Source organism: Cnephaeus nilssonii, assembly GCF_951640355.1.
Source record: "Cnephaeus nilssonii genome assembly, chromosome: 14".
Taxonomy (NCBI): domain Eukaryota; kingdom Metazoa; phylum Chordata; class Mammalia; order Chiroptera; family Vespertilionidae; genus Cnephaeus; species Cnephaeus nilssonii.
The window spans coordinates 7,635,285-7,655,511 of NC_137085.1; the positions used below are offsets into that span (position 1 = coordinate 7,635,285).

General features: G+C 43.5%; 1 protein-coding gene across 7 annotated transcripts in view; it reads right to left on the bottom strand.

The window, feature by feature from the left end:
- Nucleotides 1-378: 378 nt before the first annotated feature.
- Nucleotides 379-20,227, bottom strand: part of GAPVD1 (GTPase activating protein and VPS9 domains 1) — a 56,315-nt gene continuing 36,466 nt past the window's right edge. For 5 of the 7 annotated variants that reach the window (XM_079789767.1, XM_079789763.1, XM_079789766.1 and 2 more), the window contains 14 exons: nucleotides 19,786-19,905; nucleotides 18,781-18,858; nucleotides 18,172-18,542; nucleotides 15,926-16,013; nucleotides 14,892-14,972; nucleotides 11,419-11,541; nucleotides 9,598-9,727; nucleotides 7,644-7,753; nucleotides 7,162-7,321; nucleotides 6,109-6,296; nucleotides 5,421-5,634; nucleotides 3,616-3,688; nucleotides 2,569-2,766; nucleotides 379-1,103 (listed from right to left, as the gene is read on the bottom strand). In XM_079789767.1, the coding sequence (XP_079645893.1) occupies nucleotides 963-1,103; nucleotides 2,569-2,766; nucleotides 3,616-3,688; nucleotides 5,421-5,634; nucleotides 6,109-6,296; nucleotides 7,162-7,321; nucleotides 7,644-7,753; nucleotides 9,598-9,727; nucleotides 11,419-11,541; nucleotides 14,892-14,972; nucleotides 15,926-16,013; nucleotides 18,172-18,542; nucleotides 18,781-18,858; nucleotides 19,786-19,905 (2,075 nt within the window). In that variant the 3' untranslated portion in view covers nucleotides 379-962. The remainder of the gene's footprint in view (nucleotides 1,104-2,568; nucleotides 2,767-3,615; nucleotides 3,689-5,420; nucleotides 5,635-6,108; nucleotides 6,297-7,161; nucleotides 7,322-7,643; nucleotides 7,754-9,597; nucleotides 9,728-11,418; nucleotides 11,542-14,891; nucleotides 14,973-15,925; nucleotides 16,014-18,171; nucleotides 18,543-18,780; nucleotides 18,859-19,785; nucleotides 19,906-20,227) is intronic. The other 2 variants (XM_079789769.1, XM_079789768.1) reach the window with 1 other exon arrangement.

Sequence of the window (20,227 nt, forward strand, 5' to 3'; positions counted from 1 at the left end):
TGTGAATCATCAAAAATATATGGCAATGAAAGGGTGGTAAGGAGTTCCATTGGGGGTTTCTATGCGATGTTTCGTATTTCAGATGAGAAGTACCACAGTGAAGTGTTAGACACAACTGCTCCTTTGGATGCAGTGTATGGCGGTTAGAGATCTCTCCTCCTGAGCTCGGAGATGTGCAGGGAGAAATGTCTGGGCGACTTACTCATGACGGATACCTCTCACCAAAGGCAGCCCTGGGCATCAAACCCCACACCTAGAAAGTTCAATAAACTGTATTACACTTTAATAAATATTTCTGCATATTTTTTTGTTTTCTGATTTTAAGCTCAGCTTAAGTTTTGTCAAGGAAACCATTTCACAAGAGGGTACATCACAATCTACTATCAGCAATATTCCTTGTTTATTAGAATCTGAAGATGTCCATATTACATCAAATATAAATATATATTATATTTACATTTCCTTCTTAGCTCTCAGTGTAGGTGAGTGTATGTATAGATAATGCCACGAAGTCACCTTTAACCCTCAGGGCAGCGCCCGTTCCCTCCACTGGACCCCTAGAGGGTCACACAGCATCCTGAAAGGCGTGTATGTTCTTTTTTGTTCAATAAAAGGAAAAAATGAGTATCCGGGAACGGAGATCTAAAAATGTTCTAGGAGGTTCTGCTTTGTTCCTAGGAGGTCTTAGTATTTCAAATACCTGAAAAATGTGGTCCCTTTTTGCAGTACTATTCTCTACCCGGGGACAAGAAAGGACAATATGCAATTCAGAAAGAAGAGCCCGAAGGAAAGAGAACCTGCTTGTTAGCGCATTAATCTGTTTAGTAAAGATCGATTTAAAATGTCTGGATGCTGTACAATATCATACAAAACAAGCTCCCGCCCGCAGAGCAGCTGGCACGTTTTCCTAGAGGTTGGTCTGCCGGCCGAACAGTCTGCTGCCTGGCTGGCCTGGGTCCTGGTCACTTTCGGTCATCGATAGTTTTAATGAATTCCACCGCCGCTGTGAACTGCATCCACCAGTAGGACTCCTCTCCGGACAGACAGCTGGCATAGAAGCTACTGATATACTGGACAGTGGACAGCAAACAGGGTGGGTTTGCCTAGAGAAATGAGAAATAATAGAGTCAATTGGTCAGACGTACAGCTCTGCAAAAATCTTTTAATATTCTCAAATGTTTGTCTCTGAAAGAGACACCAGTCCTTCTGAAAGCACCCCCCGAGTTCCCTTTCTGGAACTATTCCGTAAAGCCTCGCCACTGTGAGCAGCAACAGCGCACTGCAGAGGCGAGTGGGTCCTAGTCCGAGCTGAACTGCCCCGAGCTTTCTATGCTTGCAGGTCACTGAACCCCACTGGCCCCTAAGGAGGCTGAACCACCAGTGGACCTACTCAGTATCCCAGGCTTCCAGAGTGTTCGGAGGGAAATAAATGCTGCAGGCAAACTGGGTGATAGCTGGGTGGTAAGTGCAGGTAGAAGCAGCTGAGAAAGAAAACACTAAAAAGATAACATGCCCTCTGCTGCAGGAGGTAACACAGGAACCTGCTTTCCACCTTCACGTGGCGAGAAAGGACACAGGGGTGTGAGGTGGTTAGGAAACGAGCCAAGGCCTGTTCCTTAAAGCCAGCTGACACCGGTTCTCACAGGGAACAGAGAAGAGCAGGGCCCACGGGAGGAGTTAGGAAGGCCACACACACTGCTCCTGGGGTTTCTGACTCAGAGCTGAGGCTGCAGAAATACTGCACGCATTAAGAATGCGTGAGAGAGGTGTCAGGCATACCTTAGACATCAACAGATGGGCAAGCTGACTGGAACACATGAGTGATGCACCCAAACCACATGGTTCCCCCAAAACGTTCAAAATAACTATTCAATGTTATTGTTTAGATGATGAAATTTCAATTTTAAGGACAAAATATGTCAGGGTTTTTTGTTGTTGATAATCCTCACCTGAGGATATTTTTCCATTGATTTTTAGAGAAAGTGGGAAAGGGAGAGAGACAGAGAGAAACATCAATGTGAGAGAGACACATTGATTGGTTGGCCCACATGCCGGCCAAGGATCAAGCTTGCACCTGAGGTATGTCCCTTGACTGGAATCAAAGCCGGGACCCTTCAGTCCACAGGCTGATGCTCTATCCACTGAGCCAAACTAGCTGGGGCTGGCAGGGCTTTTTGAAATAATATGGTACAATTACAAAATAAGAGGCCAAAGGAGGAGAGAGATAATTGGCAAATTTAGTAGTTTATGTGACAAGTACTATAAAAAACCAGGGTGAAAGAAGATGTAAAAGCTCAATTTTTCTTTCACTCGTAGTTATACACTGAGCCCCAACCAAGGACTTTGGGCCCTGCTTCAAAACGCTCTTCTAGGAATCTGATCCTCCCGCCCTTTCTCCTGAAAACCCTGACTTCTGGACAGAACAACCCCTGACGCTAGACACTTTCTTTCTGGACACACAGAGCTCGAGGCCTGGGAAGAGCCACGTGTCTAACACCCTGGGGCACGTGTGCCCCAACGTGCTCGATGCCAGATGAACCTGTCTCACAAGCAGTGGGGAGGGCCCACCTTTATCAGCACAAACACCAGCACAGGGACGAAGTCGTCCGCCCCGGGGACAGAGTCCTCGTTGGCCAGGCTCAGCAGGTTCATGATGGTGGAGCACATCCTCAGGATGCACTGCACCTTGTCCCGCGGCGTCTTGTAAGCGCTGATGGTTCTGATCTCTGACTGCGCAGATGGCCACGGCGCCTCCCGAAGATAAACCTAAGGGAGACCACAGACAGGCAGGCAGGTCTTTAATCTGCCCGCAACCACAGACAGCGACCACAGCACCCGCCACAGCACCCGCCGGTCAAGAGGCAGGGGGCGCGTGTTGCCTTTCCCTTTCTTCGGTAAAACAAGATCTCAGTTCCTTCACCTTCCACTGAAGATTGAAGCTTAATTTTAAAATAATTTGCTTTGCATTTTAAAGTAAAAAAAACTTAGATATTCTCTCGTGGAGGAAATGGCATACAGTAACACAGAATCTAGAATTCATACAATTTCCATCTTTCTTAAATAGCTAGGATGGAGCTTCTCTACTGTAGCAGCTGATTCCAAAAGCACAAACAAGCTACTTTTAAAAGAAAGCAATTTATAAATTAATGTGTCTTTGCTGCAGTAGTTTTAGAAATAAAGGATTCAAAAAAATCAAAGACAAAAATTTTATGCTAATCAATGCTCCATTAGTGGAGATTTTAATGAAACAACCAGAAAGCTCACATACATGAAATTTCCTTGTTTTGTAAGAACTGTATGTATGGCAGGTAAAAACTCTATCATCAATAACTAAAAGGTAAGTTGGCGTCATATTCCGGTGCAACTAATCCCCGGAGCAGCGGTTTCTGCAGCCCGGAGGCCTGGCTCGCCCTCTCCTCCACCCAGGTCGCTTCCTCGCCAGGACTTTTAATCCCCAGAGTATCTTCAAGAACTTCCGTTAGACTGAAGCTCCTCTAACGCAAACAGTGTTACATATTGTATTATATTCTGTTTCCTTGAAAAACTGGCAACATGCACACGGTACAGAGTGCAGATCTAATTGCCAACGCCTCCCGGGCTGTAACCCTGCGTTACCTCCGGGATCTGAAGCGCTCTGTGGTTGGCAGTCACCACTTTCGACAATCTCTGGATATGTTCATGAAGAACCCTGGAAACCCCGCAAAACAAATATGTAAATACATGTCAGAAAGTAAGGCACACAGTGTCATAACTGATTCTTTAAAACACTTGAACTGTTTTAGACTTAGTTCTAGATATAGATTACAACTACAGTTGAGACCCTATCTTAGCTGTAGGTATTATCTTGTTAAAAAGTCACATTTTTACAGGATCTGCTCAGAAATGCTGAGTGAGCGAGGGGATGCAGTCAGAAGTCCTTCTTGCCCAGACCAGACAGCATTCAAGGAAGAGAGGAGCGCTCAGCCCACAAACTGCCTGACACACTAATTAGCAACCAGGCTACACTGATTAGCAACCAGGCTGTCACGAGGTAGAGGATCTAAAGCCAGAAGCCAACGATGCTTAGATGGAGAAGGGACTCAACAAACAATCTCTCATTTCACAGGGGAGAGTAATTCGGCTTAAACAGGCGAAGGTTTAATTAAACCAGCATTCCCACTGCTGGTGTTCTTTCCAGAGGACGTGAGCTCTCCCTCTGTAACACCTGCAGAGATGCCGGGGAGGAGAAGGCAGGCACCCCCTGCTTCAAAGTGCTCTTTGCAGCCAACACAGTTTGAATGTCCCTATTCCTTACCCCACGCTGGAAGCCAAAGACTGGTGCTCTGGAGAGAAAACAGGTCCCACTTGGTGTATTAAGGACAGGGGCTCGGGGTGGGCTAACAGCCTCTGAGACTATGAATGAGTGAGAGGCAGGCTGGGACGATCCTAAACCATTCAGAGGAAAGTGAATGCTCCCAAATATACATGCAATATCTTAAAACTTCCATGAAAAAATAAAAACTTACAAAAACCACCTATGACCCCCCTGAGATGCTATTACAGGACCCTTGAGAGTCCCTGGCGCATTCAGTCACTGCTACAGCTAGGGAGCACAGTGGGCACCTCAACGGGCTTGAGGGAGAAACGGGTTGTAAAGCAATGCTCAAGATTCGCAGGGGTCCTCAAACTTTTTAAACAGGGGGCCAGTTCACTGTCCCTCCGAGAGAAGGAGGGGAGTCGGAGAGTGCGGCGCACATTCCACACATGCGCACTGCGGGCCCGGGACGAGTCGGCTGCTAAGCAGGACAGGCAGCAGCGGCAAAAACATCTGGCGGGCCGGATAAATGTCCTCGGCGGGCCGCATGTGGCCCGCGGGCCGTAGTTTGAGGACCCCTGCTCAAGAGAATGCAGGGGAGGTCCGGCCGGTGTGGCTCCGTGGTTTAGCATAGACCCATGAGCGAAGAGACCCGGTTCCATTCCCGGTCAGGGCACATGCCCAGGTTGTGGGCTCGATCCCCAGTAGGGGATGTGCAGGAGGCAGCTCCGATCAATGATTCTTTCTCATCTTTGATGTTTCTATCTCTTCCTCTCTTTTCCTCTCTGAAATCAATTTAAAAAAATTTTTTAAACGGACAAGAGATCCATTCTAAAAAAAAAAAAGAAGAAAATGCAGAAGAGGAAAAACAAAAATGCTAAATCCAGGCAAACAGCAGTGCCTTCCAGAAAGGCCAGCCCAATGTGCGCACCCTTCAGCCTGAGTCCCCACATCCCCGAAAACAGGGGACAGCGTCCTTTTCGCTACTGTATTCTGACGGGTGGACAACGGTAACAACATGCAGTTCTCCATTAGATTCCGCTCTTACGTATAGCTCCTCTAACGTATGGGCTAGCTGACATCCCCCTACGTGGTCCAACACAGGCACTACCCCGAGAGCACTCACTGGTCACGGAGTATGTCCCCATCCTGATTGGGGTAGAAAGCAAGCTTGAAAATGCGATTCATCACGCTTCGCTCGATGGCCAGCTGAGCGTCCTGAAGCTGCTCCTCGCTCGCATTTTGCCAGATGACGTCCTGGGCCATCGCGCCATAGAGGAACTGCAGGAAATCTTCTACCTGAGCAGTTTTATCATCAGCTGCTGTGAGTTTCTGAAAGTCTCCAATGCAAAATAATAATTTTAAACATACACTATCTGAATAATTTTAAAAAGGAAATTGTAGAAATAACTTTAATCACTAGCTATGCAGATACTGTGCTCTTAGAGCCAAAAGTGTCTGGGCATGATTTATTTTAGGAGAATATGTGGCCAAATCATTAAAGTCAGGAGAAAGGTAAGATAAAAGTTTAAGAATAAGGAGTGTGTTATAAAAATTATATGCTTAGGTTTAAAAATTGAGAAAAAATTGTGTGGATCCAAAACTTTACCAATTATATCCATTTTTAAATAAACTACAGATATTCAAACCAATAAAAATAAAATTTATTTATCAAGAGACCATAAAATAACTGGGAACTTAAGGAACTGCTGCTCTTAGACATGTAGGAATTCAAACAAACTAGCAAAACAAAAATGTCCAAATCTTCCCAATGCTGTGGCCGAAGAGATGCTCAATTTAACGTCTCCAGTTACCTTGGATGAACTCCCTGATCTTCTTTTCTTTGCTCTCAAGCAGCAACCTCACACAGACGGTGGTAAAGTATCGATTGGCCACCTCCTTGTCCCGCAGCACCCTCTGCAGCAGCCTTTCCAGGTGAGCCTGCGTGGTCTGCAGTCCTTGTCGACAGCGGGTGAGATAAGCAATGTAGGGGGCCCTTTTCCTGAAAGGAAACATGCTTTGTAGGACACCAGATATATACAGTGCACACTCTCTTTGGAAACTAAGAGTCCTAGTTTTTCTTTAAAAAAAAAAAAGGATTACTTCAGGGGTTTTGGTTTTACACGTTAGCATGTCAGGCTGCAGACAACAGTCTGGAAGACGAATTATGCCGCCAGCTCGAGAACAGAGCTGCATGTCTGTGAAGAACAGCATCTCCTGGGCTGAGCACTTAGCTACCTAACTCACTGAACACGGCTGAGTCCCTCACATTGCTGGCCTATTTTATAATGGAGCACAGCCTCCACGCTGGTAGGGCCTCGCACCTAACAGGAAACTGATTGCTAGAGAAAACTGAAATAAGAACAAAATACAGGTTACTATACCACTAGGTCATTAAACACGCCACCAATTACTGGCAGACACTCTAAATGTGAGCATCTTAGAGCACCCGTGCCCTCAGCCTCAAAGCCCTCTTCACTTCCTCAGCGTCTAAATTACGTGTTTCTCCTCAACTGCTAGCAAGGGGCTGGCCAGGGACAGAGGGAGCACATTCCTGGGCCTGCTCCTGCTTCCCTGGTCCAGGGAAGCTGTCTTCCCTCTCTCCCCGACCAAGGCGAAATGATGCCCTCGTTACCCAGGCCCCGCCTCTGCTAAAGCTCCCTTGTGTAATGCTGAAGAAGAGGGTACTTCTCTGTTTGTAAGAGCTGCTCATTCATCACTACACGGCAGACTAAATAGCCAAATGTGTGCCTCAGGAATCTACGTCCAGTGAACAGAGCCAGGCACTTCCATGTAAGGACCGAGGTAAGGACCGAGAAGATAATACTCGCTGCTGAAACAAGGTCTAAAGCAAAGCTGCATGGTACCTGTAGTCCTCGGCGATAGAGGCCAGCAGTTTCCTGCAAGTCCTGTTATCAAAGCGGCACACACAACGCATAGTTTCCTGCAGTTGAGCCATTAAGTTCTTATCTTGTAAATTAATTGCTTCGGCTATTTGAACTTTTAAGAAGCATACAATTTCATTCTCTAAACAAAACAAAAAAACAAGAATTCTGTTATTGCTGAGAAAATCCTCGTGCTTACCTAAGGGGTATGTCATCCCTCAGCCATTGGGATGTTGATTCTGCTTTAGCAACGTGTCAGTAGAACTAAGCTGAACTGCCACTCTCAAACATTGAACATTTAATGAATCAGCAGTAATCGAGTGTCGTTACTGATCCTAATATAAATCTATTAAGTTAAACCATATGGAATTGCTATAAAGCTTAAATACAGTTGAATACTGGCAATTTCATATGGTTCAACCTTCAAATACAAGAAAAAATAAATGGTCATATAGCAAACTTACCTTCTGGGTCTGAGTGGTCTGGTAAACCATTCCTTGTTGAATGGCTTAGCACTGGGAAAGCAACAGAGTCCGCAGAGCAAAGAGCAAGCCTCAGTTTCTTTTTTGCATCTCTGAAAAAAGGAGTTGAAAATTCATTAATTTCTATTTCCAGATAGGATCACATTTTATGAACATTTGCTATGTAAATTAATATGCTATCTCAGGAATCAAATGTTGTAAGTGGTCACAATCAAAGGAGATTTTAAACTTACTGACACCTCACTTAAAGGAACAGGCTTTCTAGTGACCCGAGGAGCAAGGACGTAAAAGTGTTCTGGGCAAGATGTGCTATGAGAGCAGGCACTATGAGAGTCAGAAAGGCGTATCTGGGAGACACGCCTCAAACTCAGAATGCCATCTACTACAGCTCTCAACAAGTGTTGATCCTGCCACCAGACAGCTCACAACCTGGCAGGAAACCCTTTCTTACTGCTCTGTGGCTGGAGCCAAAAGCTGCTCCTTTCAACTTCCAACTACTGCGGCGCCCACCACCACCGAGGGTAGAGCGCCCCGCAGTAAGGTGTTGCCCTCCAGCAGTGCAGCTCTCTGTTCACCCCGAGAGATGCCACCAGCATGCTCTCCTCTGCTGGTGGCTGTGGCCCTTTCTGACCCCGCAGGGCATGGACCAGAGCTTCTCAGAATGTCCGAAGCTGCCATCCAAAGAAAGGAACTGAAACCCCTCAGCGAACAGGCCAAGTCTGCTCCTCCTGCAGGATCCCCACTGTCCACCCACCTGGCAGCTCCGAGTCTTTCCTATTGGCTTGCTTCCTATAAAATGAGTAACTTACAGATTAAGCCTACCAAATGTAATATTCACCCACTCTGCAGTCTCATCTTACCTTATAATAGACAAATATGCAAATTGACCGTACCTTCGCTACGCCCAAGCCACGCCCACCAACCACGCCCACCAGGAAACCGTTGCAGGGACGTTGGGGTGTGGCGGAGCCCAAGGCCGGGAAAGCCTTGGGCACCAGCAGGGAGCCTGCACGGATCGCAGGCAACAACCAGGGGGTCGGCTCCTACGATCCATAGCAGGGACGCTGGGTGTGGCCCAGCCCAAGGCGGAGGCTTTCCTCGGGCGGAGGCTTTCCCGGCCTTGGGCACCAGCGGGGAGCCTGCACTGATCGCAGGAAACCACTGGGGGTCGGCTCCTGCGATCAGTAGCAGGGACGCTGGGTGCGGCCGAGCCCAAGGCCACAGCCCGGGGCCAAGCCCCGACCCTGAAAGAAGGCAGAAGGCAGTGGCCACAGCCAAGGCCTGGGTCCCCAGTGCCGGCAGAAAACTGGTGCAGGCAGCCAGGTGAATGAAGGTCTATTGCACGAATCTTCGTGCAAACGGGCTACTAGTAAAATATATAATGGTAAAGTCATGGCTGAAACATAAAAATTGTCTGCCACTCCCTCCAATTTTACTGTAGGAAAAAAATTACAAAGCTTCATAATGTTTATAAATAAAATGATGTATTAGGGTCTTCTTTAAACTAATTGGGGGGAATAAATGTGAAACAACACTGGCCGTGTATTAGTGACTGTGGCATCTGGGTCAGGAGGACGACAAACTGAGGGCTCCTCAGGTCTATGGGATGGCTGATCCCAGCTCCCACGCCCCCCTCATGCTCCCCAGCATTTCTCACAGGGCTGGGAGCTTTACACGGGCAGAGGCTCTGCCACCTGTTTCATTTTAATGGCTTATGTGGTGCCTGTGAGCACACGAGGTTTTCCTTTATCCCTGAACTCGAGCCTTTGCTATATGACATCCACACAGGAAGCTGTCTTCTCAGGAAATAGCCATTTCATTCTTATCTTTCTGCTTTATACCTTTATTAAGTGACACAATGAATCACATGACTGAAGTGACTGCAATGGTGATGAAAAGTCCAACCCCAAAGTCCTTAATCCTGTAGAAGGAATACCTGTAGGAGTAGGCCGAGTCCTGAGGGTGGGCCGCTTGGCTCGCGGAGTCCGGGAGGTCGTCGGCGGAGATGTTTTGCAGTGCTTCATCTCGAGGAGAATCGTGTGCACTTTCCCCGTCACCCATAACCTCTAAACAAAGCCCACCCCCAAAAGGATAATAAGCAGCTTAATCTGAAATGTTCTGGCACCAGAAGTTATTCTGAGCAACTCAGTGATAAATTAGCATTGTGCTTTACACAACAAGATATTTATAGCAATGATAATATATCAAGAGACCACTTTCTGAGAAGAGAATGATTTTACTTCTTATACCAATCCTAATTGAAAACAATGAAAGTCTTTATTTAATAATAATAATCCTATATAATAAAAGCCTAATATACTAAGTGTCTGGTCGTCTGGTCGGCTATTCAACCAATCAAAGCATAATATACTAGTGATATGCTAAGGCCGCTCAACCACTCGCTGTTGTGTGCACTGACCACAGGGGGCAGACAATCGACCAGTCGACCAGTCACTATGACCACCAGGGGGCAGATGCTCCAACCAGTAAGTTAGCTTGCTGCTAAGGTCCAGCAGATCAGGACTGAGTGAGACAGGCTGGACACGCCCTGGAGCCCTCCTGCGGTCCCTCCCCAGCTGGCCAACCTCCCACGTCCCTCCCCAGCCCCAATCGTGCACCAATGGGGTCCCTCAGCTTGGCCTGCGCCCTCTCGCAATCTGGGACCCCTCGGGGGATGTCAGAGAGCCGGTTTTGGCCTGATCACACAGGCCAGGCCGAGGGACCCCACTGGTGCATGAATTCATACACCAAACCTCTAGTAGTAGTAGTAATAATAATAATAATAATAACAACAATCTGGGCTTGGCTGGTGTGGCTCAGTTGGTTGTCATCCTATGCACCAAAAGGTTGCCAGTTTGATTCCTGGTCAGGACATATGCCCCAGTTTTGGGTTCGATCAGTTCCCCTGTAGGGGTGTGTGCAGGAGGTAATCAAATGATGTTTCTCTCTCATATCTATGTTTCTCTCTCTTTCCCTCTCCCTTCCTCTCTCTCAAAAAAATCAATAAAAACATATTTTTAAAAAATATTACTACTCCATAATCGGAATCACTGAACCACAGAACTAAAAGGGGTCTCAAAAATCGTTTTACATAACCCCTCATTTTATGGACACGGAATCCTCCCATAGAAGACAGCTGCAAACCCCTTGGCGAGCCATGGCTCCCCAGGGCTTCTCCCTCTGCCCAGGATTGAGTTGGGGGTGAACTCACAAATGCAGCCAGGACAGATCTGTGGTTCCACACTTGTTTTTATGTTTTTAACGGATCAATTTAGATAAGATATGCATATATAAAATCAAAAGGAATAAAAAGTTCCTTAGTGTAATAAAGATACTGTGCTTGTACAGGAAAAAAAATCTTTATTCTTAGAAGATAATTTCAAATGCTTTAGGAAAAACTAGAGAGAGAGAAATGTGGGAAAATGTTAACACTGATAAGTCTGGGCAGAGGGAATGTGGACCTGCACTGTACTATTTTTTCAACATTTCTGTTATTTAAAAACTTTTCAAAACAAAAGCTGTGCTAAGTTCACCTCTCTCCAGACTCCCCCTTACTGTCTCTTCTCCCAGTGCACATACAAGCATAAATACATGCATCGTACAAGTTATGCTTTATATACTTCTGGTTCCTCTGCATTTATTTTGAGAATTATATCATATTTTCCAGACAGCGATTCAAAAGTAGCACCATTAATTCAGATCATCTTTATCACTGTGACACAAAGGTTACTATTCAAATCTTTACCACGGTTATCACCTGCATTGTCATAGTGGCCCATTGCTCCTTCACTGGGGCTGGTTCGCTTAATGGCGTTCCTGTATTTGTCCAGAATGTCCTCAGCGGCCTGAACTTGTGCACTGAGTCTAGGGCTGGGATCATCTGCGGGGAAAGGAGAGTGAGAGAATTAGCTCCCTTCGGTTTGTACCAATTCTGATGTTAGTACGACACCAGGAGCATAATCCCAAAGGCCGATTAGGAGGTAAGACTTAAAAAGAGCACATATCTCAGTGTTAAGAGGCACCATGCAGCTGCCTACTCCTCCCATTTCTGGGTCTGAGAGCCTTGCCAAAGCACGGAATTGGGAGAATTAAATCCACTTTCTCATCATCGCCAGAATTCCACATGACAGTGTCAAAAAGTTCAGTGCGGACTGAATGGATGATGGGTTTCTAAAGTGCTTACACTCAAACCACTGGTATTAGCAACTCATGCTAACAGAACTTCCCACAATGCAATTTTATATGCAGACTTCATTTATTCAGACATCTCCATGCTGAAGGAACAAAGAAGTATTCAAACTGAGAATTAAAGCCTTTTAAGTAATAATAAAAATTGCCTTCCTCCAGTCTTCCTGGATTTCTCTCTCTACACCAGATTTGAAAACTTCCGATTTTCATATGCTATCTCACTGGATCTCACCATGACAGTGCAGCTGCTGGAACAGAGCACTTGTGTGCATGCAATGGAGTCAGAGGCACTCCCAGAGAACCTAGACATTGCTGGGGAGTGCTGGAATTGTACCTGGGGTGCACAGAGAAAAAGCTTATCACAATCACAGCACAGCACTGTTTGCTGACAGGACTGCCATCCTGTCGGCAAAATCAGCACATTGCAATGTTTTCCTGTAGTCAAGGTAATTAACAGTTATCAAAGCAAAGAACTGCTATAGATCTATGGGACACAGAAAGTTCCAGAGTGAAATGCAAACTCCTGCGATAGATCTAGGCCAAGCAGGCGGCTACCATAAATGTCCACATTCTGGTAGAATCCCATTTTTAAAAAAGTCTAAAATCACGTGAAAGTCACTAGACTTTATATATGTGTGTGTTAATAGCAGCTACCATTTATTGAGCACTGACCACATGCCAGGAACTGTGCTAAGCACCTTATATGAGCAATCTCAACCAATCATCACAATTACTCCATAGGGAGGTACTACTATCACCCCATTTTACAGAAAAGGAAATCGAGGTATAGAGAGGCTAAGTACTTATGCTCATAGGCTCTTCTTTATTTTTTCCATGAAAATAATATTTTGTATTTCTGTCTCCGTAAAACTGTAGTAAAGAGAGGATTTCCAAAGTAATGTAATCTTTCTGCTATAATGACATTTGAATGCCAGATCAGCGTCGTAATCTGATCTTCAAAATGTAAACTGAAAAATCTTTATTGTTACAAAATCTTTTTGTGGAGGGGGAGTACTTTTTGCTATTGGTTTTCAGTGCTGTTGAGACTCTTGAAAAAGGGACAACAGAATTTGGCTAACTATAGTGAAGCCATAATGTTGCTTATAGACTTTATTTCTATAATGCCATTCTTAAAATTTTTATCCAAAGAAAATAATGAAAACAAACAAAAAATGCTACATATATGAAGCTGTGAGCAGTACTTTCATAGTAAAAGTTGGGTACAATTTAAATATCCAAAAGCAAGAGAATGTTCACACTGCAGTAAAATCAGATGATAGATTATCGTAGAGTCAATAACAACTACTAAAAATAATCACTGTCTAGTAGAAACTGGGAGAGGGTTTATGAAATAACATGTGTTAAAAGAATACAGTTACATACATAATCTGATTAAATCATGAAAAGCCATGTACAAACACACAAAAAAGACTGGGAGAGAACATGAAAAAAAACCCCACAAGAATAGTTAGCATGGTGGTATTATGGGCAGACTGTTAAGAAATTTCCTTTCATAGCATTTTAAAATAGATTTAATAATTTCCAATGGGTCATTAGTTAGGATTGGGTAGAAGTTTTTGCACCAGTGGAGAAGTTAAATGGCTTGAATTGAACAGAAAGAAAATGAAATACTTTATTTAAAATTTTATTGTACTCTACCTAGCTTCCAGTTTAAGAACCAAGAACCAAGAAAAATATATTGCCCAAAGTCAAGTAAAAAATAATTTATAACTTCTCCAAAATTATCAATTCAACATTGTAAAAACACGAGATTTCATGAAGAGATTCCACTCTGCAAACTTGGTGGTGGCCTAACACTAGGAAAATGGTCAAGAAACACAAATATCTTGCCAAAAAGAAGCCTTTCCAACGTGTCTCAGACAGTAGGTTCCTGAAGAACAGGGGTCATGTGTGAATTGACTTACTACCCACGCCACTTAGCACAGTGTCCAGCATGAGTCAGATGTTCAACAAGTATTGGCTGACTGAATAAGAGGGGCTTGACTGCTCTCGGCAGGGACGGTGGCCTGGAAGCACAGCGCCTGCTGTTCAAAACCCTTTATCCAGGAAAGTCATGCATCAAAGCAGGGATGTGTGCTAGGCCAAGGAATTACATCTAAATTTAACAGAACTAGACATTAGAATGCCATGCATTATAATGGGATTCTACCTGTACTATGCTGAGCTTTGAGGAGGATGTTCTTTTGAAACCTATCCCATTTCTAAATAAAACTCTTCATTTTAACTTAGAATGTAATGTCAAATCAAGATAAGAAAAAAAGAGGTGAGAAATGAATTTCCCTGTATACAATTTACAGTACACAGCTATCAAATTCAAGGCTGAGTCCTTAACACTACTTTTCACACTCTTTCCTTTCATGGTGCTCAATCATAATGTGCCAAGAACAAGCTGTAAAAATACAAATGCTGAATAAGGTAAGAACCCAAACCCTAGTTGTATTTTCCTCAGGTTAGAGAGCAATGGTAAACTGATTCAAGCTGTAAAAATTGGTAAAGTTTATAAATTTATTATATTGTTTGAACAAACACCTTATTATGAAAAAAGGAAATGATTAGGTAAAACAGAATTTCACTATGATCCTGAATAATCAAGAGCTACAGATAAAAATAAATTTAGAGTTCCACGATCAACGTTAGCAAAAATTATTCAATCAATGATCCAAAGATATGGCATGCACAGAGCTAAAACCATCACCACACTTTCCTAAAAGGCACTACGTGGCATCATCCCACTAAGATGTCGAATTGTAGGGTGTGTCTAGAGGCCCAGGACCAGGGGCCTCACCATAAATGGAGGTTATGATAATGAGGATGATGATGGTGGTGGCGGTCTACAGGAAGAGCACACAGATTCACTGTGGCCGCCAACTGGAAACCACAGAGCTATGAAGAACATACTCCCCACTGTACACACACAGACACACTCTTCTAAAAAGGCAACGCTAATGGCACCCAAGAAAAAGTGTTATGAAATATGTGCTCTGGGAATGAAGGAGCCAGGAAGTCCATGGGTCTACAAACCTGTGAGTGTTGAGAATCTGTCAGGCCCCAGATCATCTTTGTCTTTTTCTTGTTTTTCTTTCTTTCTAAATGGTATGGGAGCTGGAAATTAAATAAAGTCAGTAGTGTGACATACAACATACTGCACTACTCGGCAGACAGCAGTCATTCTGGAGTTAACTGGTGTGCCAACATTTCTAAGTGAAAGGAAGGTGAAAAGTTTAAAAGCTAAGAAATCCCAAGTGTCAATTGATAATCGTTCTTAAAATAGCATTGAAGATTCTTAAAGAAGCGTTCAGAGTCATTGGCCACAGGAAGAATGATTTAACGGGAATCTATTGGGACTAAATCAAAACCACTGCCTCTTAACCTCCGCTCAGAAACAACACATTCAAAACTCTGAGCCATGCTCTCCTCGTCCTCAAGTGGCTGGAGTACGGCGAAGGCGGTGCGCCTCAGCTCCCGAGCGCCGCAGGGCTGAGAAGAGGCCTTCGGAAGAAGTCCCTAACTCCAATCCTGGATGATCTCTCCTTTCAGGAAGAGATACTTTTGCAAACTCAAATCTCAATGTCTACTAGTATGATGCCAGGCTATTCACAAAAGAAGCAAACAATTTTATACAACTGCCTTCCAAAATAAACACTCACTAATGTTCAGGGTATAAACAATCTCAAAGCACATAAACATTAAAAACTTAAATTTATTCCAGGAATGTAAAGGATGAATTTCAAATTTTCAGCTTAATTACTGATAGCGTCCCTTTTTTCCTGCAATAATTACTGGCAATACATATGTCAAAAGTCCTACATGTCTAACATCAGGGTACATGATATTTTATTTAAACAACCACTTTCATGACTTCCATTTATGAAACCACTACCACTTCCTGCAAAGAATAAGCTAAAGCTCTGCCTTAGCATCCACCTGCGCAAAAACAGCTGGAAACAAGCCCAGCAAACCTCAGGGAGAGAGGAGCTGAGATGCGGGCTCGGAGAGAGATTTCGGGGCTTTGCTTCTGGTTGCTAATATGGCATTCTAATATTTTATAAAATTACCTTTAGGCATGGCAGAAACAAAACGCTTTCTCCACCAAGGTCTGTTCCTGTCTGATTTCTCATCATCGCTATCTTTGCGTTCTTCAGTCTGTAGGAAAAGTTTGATGATTTATTTGGAGTTGGGCAGCAGGCAAATTACTACGAAAAGGATTTCAGTTAGTCTATGAAATACAAATACCCCTCAGGTTTGTCTTAAAAGCAAAACTGTTCCTATTGCTGTAGAGGAAGCTTCGGGAACATGGAAGTATACCTTTAAACCAGACAAGGATCTGCTTGAGGGTAGGCACTATCTCATCAGTGAGTAAACTCAGAGCCTATAATGGAGCCTAGCATAGAGTAGGCACTTAATACAGTCTTAGGAGTAAGTGCAATGCAAATCAAGTCTAGAAGGGTAATAGAGATGGTAGCAGTAGTATCCTATATAATAAAAGGCTAATATGCAAATCGACCAAACAGTGGAACAACCAGTCACTATGACGCACACTGACCACCAGGGGGCAGACGCTCAATGCAGGAGCTGCCCCCTGGTGGTCAGTGCGCTCCCACAGGGGGAGTGCCGCTCAGCCAGAAGCCCTGAGCTGGGCTCATGGCTGGCAAGCGCAGCAGCGGTGGCAGAAGCCTCTCCTGCCTCTGTAGCAGCGCTAAAGATGTCTGACTGCCTAAGCCAGCAGTTGGACATCCCCCAGGGCTCCCGGACTGCGAGGGGCACAGGCCGGGCTGAGGGTCCCCTGCAAATGCATGAATTTCGTGCACTGGGCCTCTAGTTAAGTAATAAAACCCAGTCTGTACTGTGTGCCAAACACTGAGTGTAAGGATATATGTTATCTCATTTAAACCTCACAGGAGCCTTAGGATATAAATACTATTATTAAGCCCTTTCTGTAGATGAGAAATATGAGGCTAAAAAAGGTTATTACTCATCTTCCCCAAAGTTATATAGCCTGTGTGTGGCACAGCTGGGACTCAAGCCTAGATTCTGACCAACTTCAAAGTTCATGTTTTGATCATCAGTTATGTTCAGTTATCATTAAGACCACGTATCAGTAGTCAATCATGTACCTTAAACAAATCATTTAATATGTTTCTTCACCTACAAAACTGGAACTAAAAATATTTTCTCTAAGGGCATCCTTGTAGATGAGGTGTCAGAACCCAAGGAGACAGATGAGGGCATCTGTGGGCGACGGTTTAGCAGTGGGGATGGGATATTGACTACATACATGAGGACTGATCAAGTAAGTATATGCATGAAGAATAATGAAAACGGGTTTCTATTGCAGAAGGGAGTTACAAATATGGGAAGGGAGAAAGATGAAATAAACTATTGTTTTTAGAGAAGAATGAAATATATAGGTGTACGTTCATAGTTCTCTACATATAAAGGGAAAGATACATATAAAAATAAATACACATGTAAATGTGTGTATGCACATGTATATTCACACACACTCTCTCCCCATGGCTTTGTCTACTATGAGATCCTGGGAGTAGCAACACTCCTACAGCAAAGAGCACACCTAGTATCCAGATCTCCGTTTCTAAAAACCATTTTCTACTAAAAGGAACAAGGGTTCCTTGGAGAAACGGCTGATCCAGGACTAGGACAGACACAGTACAATATAAGCTTATAACATTTTGTGCCAAAAGGAAAGAAATACTCAAAGAATGATGGCAGCATATCAAAAGAAACTCTGACAGCTTGAAGGGGCTCCCACTGAACAAATTGGGGACAAAAATAATGACAGTAACAAACCCACTGACTAAAACAGAAAACCATGGGACCATCAATATAATTAATAAGTAAGTAAATTAAAAATTTGATGAAGAACAAAATAAAAAATAATGCCTCATTGAAAAAAATAATAGCTAACCATCTCAGAAGGAAATTAGAGGTTTAAATTAAATTTGATATAAAATTATTTGGAAAAAGTTAAAAGTATCATAAAAATGCAAGATACAACACTACAAAAACAAAGTACTAGAGGTTTCCTACGGATAAGGTTGTGGATATACTTGACAAATCATCTTTAACACGTTAAGCGCCCTGTCAGTCACCGGTGACTGACGCTATACTTTCCGCCCGGAAGACCAAACAGGCTGGGCGCTTAAAGTGTTAATGATGACTACTGTCCATTCTTAACCCTAGATGTATATAATCCATGTTAATTTCAGATATTAAGAGAATTAGGCAGACAGACATTAAAGCTGACCACATCAGCAAATTCTCCGTGGCCTGTGTCCCATACCTCTCCTCTTGAGGAGTCCTTACTCGGGGATGAAGATGACGAATGAGGTGCAGCCACCAAAGAGGTAGCACCAATGGCTGCAGCTGGAGGGAGCTCTCGCTCTTCATTCCCTGGGCGGCGGTTCCAGCTGGGGTCACTCATGGGTCTCCGGACGGAAGATACTATGTCTGAGCTCCTGCTGCGAACTAATCTCTCAGGGTAAGAATGCCGCTGCTTGAATGCCTCCATTTCGGCTGGAGTTAAACCATGGGAACCAAAATTTGGCAGCCTGGCCTCATTTCCTCCCACAGCTCCTTCCAGGATCGGAGGATCTGGTGGTGGATGCGAAGGCCTGGCATAGTGAACTTTTGGCCTTACCACAGCAGAAGCCCCTGGAACACAGGGGGAAAAGTTTGCAACTGAAACACAACTGATCTAACCAAGGCATTATTAACAATGGGCTTTGGTTGCCTACTTCTGACTCTGATAAGACAAGAGTCAAAAAGCTCACTTGATGATCATTTCACAATATTTACAAATATTGAATCATTATGTTGTACCCTTGAAACGAATATAATACTATATGTCAATTACATCTCAATTTTTTAAAAGTTCACTTGACTAGTTTACCTTCATGTGAAGACAGTGGGTCAAACATGGCGAGCAGAGACTCTGATTGAGAAGGGGGAGAGGTCAGGTGGTGGGCGCCTAAAACAGACAAAACAGTGAGACCAAGTCAGAACTCAGGACTCAATGAGAGTTTCAACAGTGAAAATGGTTTTGACATTTTCCACACTTTTCAAACTTTTTTCATCAATTAGAGCTTGAGTGGCATATAAGGAAAAAAGAAGAATCTACTAAAGATCAAATTCTGATTACTCCAAATTCATTTTATGTTTTTTCTACATATATGGGTTTTAATTACATTTAAGTGGTCTATCATCTATCTGCCTGCTACTTTTGATGGCCAAATTATATCATAGTTAATGCAAAGGTCACAGAGGCAGATGTAAATCTTCAAAATTTTCAGAATGTCACAACTTCCCTGAGCCTCAGCTTCTGCCTATACAAAGAGGGGCAACACTACCTACAGAAGGAGTATAAACAAAAAGTTGGAAAATGTGAAATTCTAATACTGCTCTCAGCAAGTGACAATTTATTAAATAACTCATATTAATATGAATACTACTTCCTGGCTGGATGGGTCAGTGGTTGAGCGTTGACCTATAAACCAGGAGGTCACGATTCGATTCCCAGTCAGGGTACATGCCTGGGTTTCGGGCTTGATCCCCAATGTAAAAATAACTACATAAATTCTAATAAGTGGTTATATCAAAATTCATTTAGCCATTCTGGTTTTTAATGATTAGGTTATTTCTAAATTATTTGCAAATAATAATGTTATGAAGAACATCTCTGTGCATAAGACTTTCTCCATACATGGAACTATTTCCTTATGACTGATTCCTAACGTGGACCAAATCTGGTATGTGAACTTTTAAGGCCTTACATACGTATTGCCAAATTATGCCCCAAAGTGTTATAACAGTTGATATCATCACCAGCAATGTGTAAGATTGCCAGTTTCACCATGAATGTGACTGTTTAAAAAGTCATCTCATTTTCCCTTCTTACCATGAGTTACTTCATCCATGTCTGGACTAGTGACAGAATCTTTACCCCCAAAGTCAGAGCTGCACTCAGATCTCAGGTCTTCAATCTTATTGGGAATATCCTCAGAGGTTGCACTTATGCCTTTAAAAAAAGAAAGCAAAAAATAAACAGCAAGAAGAATAAAATAACCACACAAAAAGTATATGAGATTTGGAGAAATATAAATATTCTCAAATTTTTGTGCCCTACTTCTAAACATGTGAGTTATTGCTTAAATACATTTGCCTGGACTTGTGCAACATAACCAGAATTACCATGTGCTATCTAAACACAGTAACGGAGCTACCAAGAACAGACAGAGCAGTAGAGGGAACACATCCAGACTGTTTGCCAGTTACTTCAACAGGCTCTATAAAGCTACACATTAAATTCTCAGATTCAAGGGCCCATAAAAATAATTTTG